We start from the raw sequence: 3,686 nt of genomic DNA on the forward strand, positions 1-3,686 counted from the left end.
TGCTCATCCCAGGGATCTCCTCATCCTGCTCATCTCAGGGATCTCATCCTGCTCCTACTGCTCACCCCAGGGATCTGCTCATCCCAGGGATCTCCTCATCCTGCTCCTACTACCCAGCAAACAGGATCTGAATCTCCCACACTTTTATTGGTCCAAGTGGTACAGGAGAGAGTCCCAAAGTCCCAGTTTCTTTGGCTGATGTGGTGGTTGTGGCTATTTGGCAGGAGGAAAGGAAGCTGCTCTGTTGGTGACCCAGAACACTGATCTGAATCCCTGCCAGCAGTGAACTTTGAGCTCTGAGGAAGGTTCAATCACCCCTGCTGCTGCCAGCTGAGACCAGCACACTGTCTAGGAACAGAGGACAAGAAAAAGCAGCCAAAGGAGAGATGTCTCCACAGCCAGGGTTACGTTCAGCATCATCTTGATTTCCACTGCAAAAGGCTACGAAAGAGAGCAAAGCCCTGGAAGAGGTGAGCTCTGTTCACTCCGTATCCACCTGCTTGTTCTTAGACACCCACTTTTGAACTGTTTTAGCACTAAAGTCTGACAGTTAATACAGTGGATTTTGGTATTTAAAAAATGGTTGACATGGAGTGAAGGGAGCACTCCCAAAAGGTTCAGACTGGACCAACATCCCAAGCTGCTGCTGCTGCCATTTACACGCTGCACTGATGTGTAACCAGCGCTCCCCACTGTTACCAGAATGCACCCATTCTAAAAAGCAAACTAGACAATCAGGACACCTATCATTTTAAAAGCAGGGATTTCCAGGATACACTTTAAGCCTTGTACAGTGAAATCTAAGCCACTCATTATCAGAACTTTTAGGCTGATTGTTATTAGGTCAATATTAGCCTAAAAATCACGTGCAAAGCTGCATGACAGAAATCTACAGGATTATCAGGTGGAAAAAGTAAATCTTGGCTGGCCATTATCTTTAGTATTTGGGAACACCCTGAGGATTACCAGAGCTGAGCTGGACAGAGAGAACATATGAAGTGTAATTTTATGTCACAAAACTTGGTGCCAGTTTCAAAGCTCTGGCAATTGAAGCATCATCTTAAGACACAAAACCGCGGAAGATCTGGCCTTTGTCTCCGCCTGTTGCTTGGCTTTACTCTGAGATGTGTGGCTCTAGAAGTCTTTTTGCCACATATGAGACTCCTGAGTCCATGTGAACTGAGAGATGAGTTATACTTACACGGTGGCTTCAAAACTGCCCAGTGCCAGACAACAGCCTTCCTCACTTCCTTGCAGAAAGTAAGCGTTATTTGGGATTAGCGGAAGAGAAAGTGAAAGTAAATGCATCCATCCCTCCAGCCTAGAGCCATCTACTTTTAAGTCCTCTAACATTCAGACCCCTGTTCTTGAACTCTGCTTTTAAAACAAGCTGAGCTGTTAAATGTTGTCCAGAGAAGGGCAATGGAGCTGGGGAAGGGTCTGGAGCACAAGTGTGCTGAGTTCCCTTGTGGCTGAGGGAACTGGGGGTGTTGAGCCTGGAGAAAAGGAGGCTGAGGGGAGACCTTCTGGCTCTGTCCAAGTCCCTTGGAGGAGGGTGGAGAGAGGTGGGGGTGGGTCTGTTCAACCAAGGCCCAAGGGACAGGACAAGAGGAAATGGGCTGAAGTTGTGGCCAGGGCAGTTGAGATGGGATGTGAGGAAGAATTTCTTTGCTGAAAGGGTTCTGAGGCATTGGAAGGGGTTGCCCAGGGCAGTGGTGGAGTCCCCATCCCTGGAGGGATTGAAGAGTTGTGTAAACATAGGGCTGAGGGACATGGGTTAGTCATAGGGGACTGGTCAGTGTTGGGTTCATGGTTGGACTCGATGATCTTAAAGGGCTTTTCCAATCCAGGCCATTCTGGGATTCTGAACTTCCACCCAACATCTGCAGAATCTGTTTAAATTGGACACAGCCATTTGTTTCAAGACAGGTTCTGCTCCCACCCCAAACCAAAGAGAGAAAACAAATCATGCTGGGTCCACATCTGAGTTGATCTGAGGGGCTTCTACATCTCCAGGGATATGATAAAGTCAAAGTCTCCTTTCACTTACCAGCGTAGAAGTGGTAGAAGGGCCACCAGACAGCACTGTTGGGAATATAGGTGAGCAGTGAGGCCACATAACCCCTGTAGAAGCCTCTAAACCCATCGGCCTTGAAAATCTGTACAATGATGTCCTTGGTTTGACCAAAGACCAACATCCGCTTGCCATCTTGGTTCTGCACTTTAAACCTGCCCATGCTTTCCCCCTTCCTCTGCATCATGAGATGCTGGGAGATGACATCGATGGGCACCGTGATGCTCTGGGCCACCAGTGAAGCTGAGCCACCTGCCACCAGAGACTTGACGGCATTGTTGTTGTTGTACCGTGACACGTATTTTCGAGTGAGCTCGTACGTTGTCACGTAGCACTGTCCAGAGATCAGGGTGAAAGTGTTGACCAAAAAGCCCCGGTAGAGCCCAGCTGCCCCTTCTGTCCGCAGGATTTTCACAAAAGCATCAAAAGTCCCGTTGTAAAGGCTCTTGCCCTTCTGAACCTGCAACCGCGTCCGGATGAGCGTGAAAGGGTAAACGCTCACCCGGATCATCATAGTCATGCAAATCCCAAACACATAGAACTTCCTCTTGTCCAGGTGCTCCCACTCAATGATGGGGATGTTGCGTTTGTCCTCCATGACTCCTCAGAGTGGGGTAGGAGAGGTGGTAGGGCCCAGATCTACCTCAAAAGTAGGGAGCAGATCCAAGCTCAGCCCTCTGATCTCGACTGACTAGATCGGAAGTGGTGGCATCTGAAACGAGAGACAATTTCAGTGGGTGATGAAGCACCTAAGGCAGCTACAGCAGGTTCCATCACCCAGCTGTGCTGATTTTCCCGAGGCAGACACAGAGCCCTGGCACAAACCACTGCCCTGGCAGAGCGGTGGGACTGCAACCTCAGGAATCGGGGCCGTAGCACGTGGCTGATAACGGCACCTTCTGATGTCACCCCGGCTACTGGTTAAATTCTAACGGCTGTTTGCCCACGTGGCAGTTCTCACCACGCTCCAGACTGCTCTGCTTCAAAGCAAAGCTTGCTGGAATCTGCAAATCCATGGAGGAGGAGCACTGCTCCAGCAGCAAACGCTACCTTTAATGAACACGCGGGAATACGGACGGTCAGTCAGAGCAGCTGCTCCCGAGTCATTCCGGGCTTGGGATGCTCCTGGATGTGAGGATGTCACTTGTCAGTTCCAGGCTCTGTACAAAGAAGAAGTGACAATTTCTCCATTTGTGTTCCCACACTCCCTGCACAAATTACACATGTTTTTTCCTGGGCATTTCTATTTTGACCTTCCTAAAGCTGAAGGGTAATGAAAAGCAGGGAAGGGGGAAGAAAAGATGGGAAAAGAGGAGCAATAATGGGAGAAGAAGGCAAAGAGCCACATAGAGCCACCACGCTGATGACCAAGACCCTGAAAAGAAAGAGTTAAAGAGAACAGCCCAGGGATCTGTCATCTTAGTGCCTGACTGGGCTGTTCAGCTACAGCGAGCAAAGTTCATCCTGATTTCCAACACTGCATCATCGCCTCCGGTCCCGTAACACTGACACACCTGCAGCATTCCAGCTTGGGCAGCGTTCGGAGCACCAGGAACAGAGGGACGAGGAGGGCAGGTCCTGGTCCAGCCTCCTCTGGCAGATCCCTCCTGAG

General features: G+C 49.9%; 1 protein-coding gene across 1 annotated transcript; it reads right to left on the reverse strand.

The window, feature by feature from the left end:
* Window positions 1-2,050: 2,050 nt before the first annotated feature.
* SLC25A44 (solute carrier family 25 member 44) lies at window positions 2,051-2,672 on the reverse strand (the record flags this gene model as incomplete). Its single annotated transcript, XM_010175330.1, has 1 exon — window positions 2,051-2,672. A coding segment is annotated over exon 1 (622 nt), but the record flags the coding sequence as incomplete, so codon positions are not given.
* Window positions 2,673-3,686: the final 1,014 nt, after the last annotated feature.

Source organism: Antrostomus carolinensis, unplaced genomic scaffold, assembly GCF_000700745.2.
Source record: "Antrostomus carolinensis isolate BGI_N321 unplaced genomic scaffold, ASM70074v2 scaffold11999, whole genome shotgun sequence".
NCBI lineage: Eukaryota > Metazoa > Chordata > Aves > Caprimulgiformes > Caprimulgidae > Antrostomus > Antrostomus carolinensis.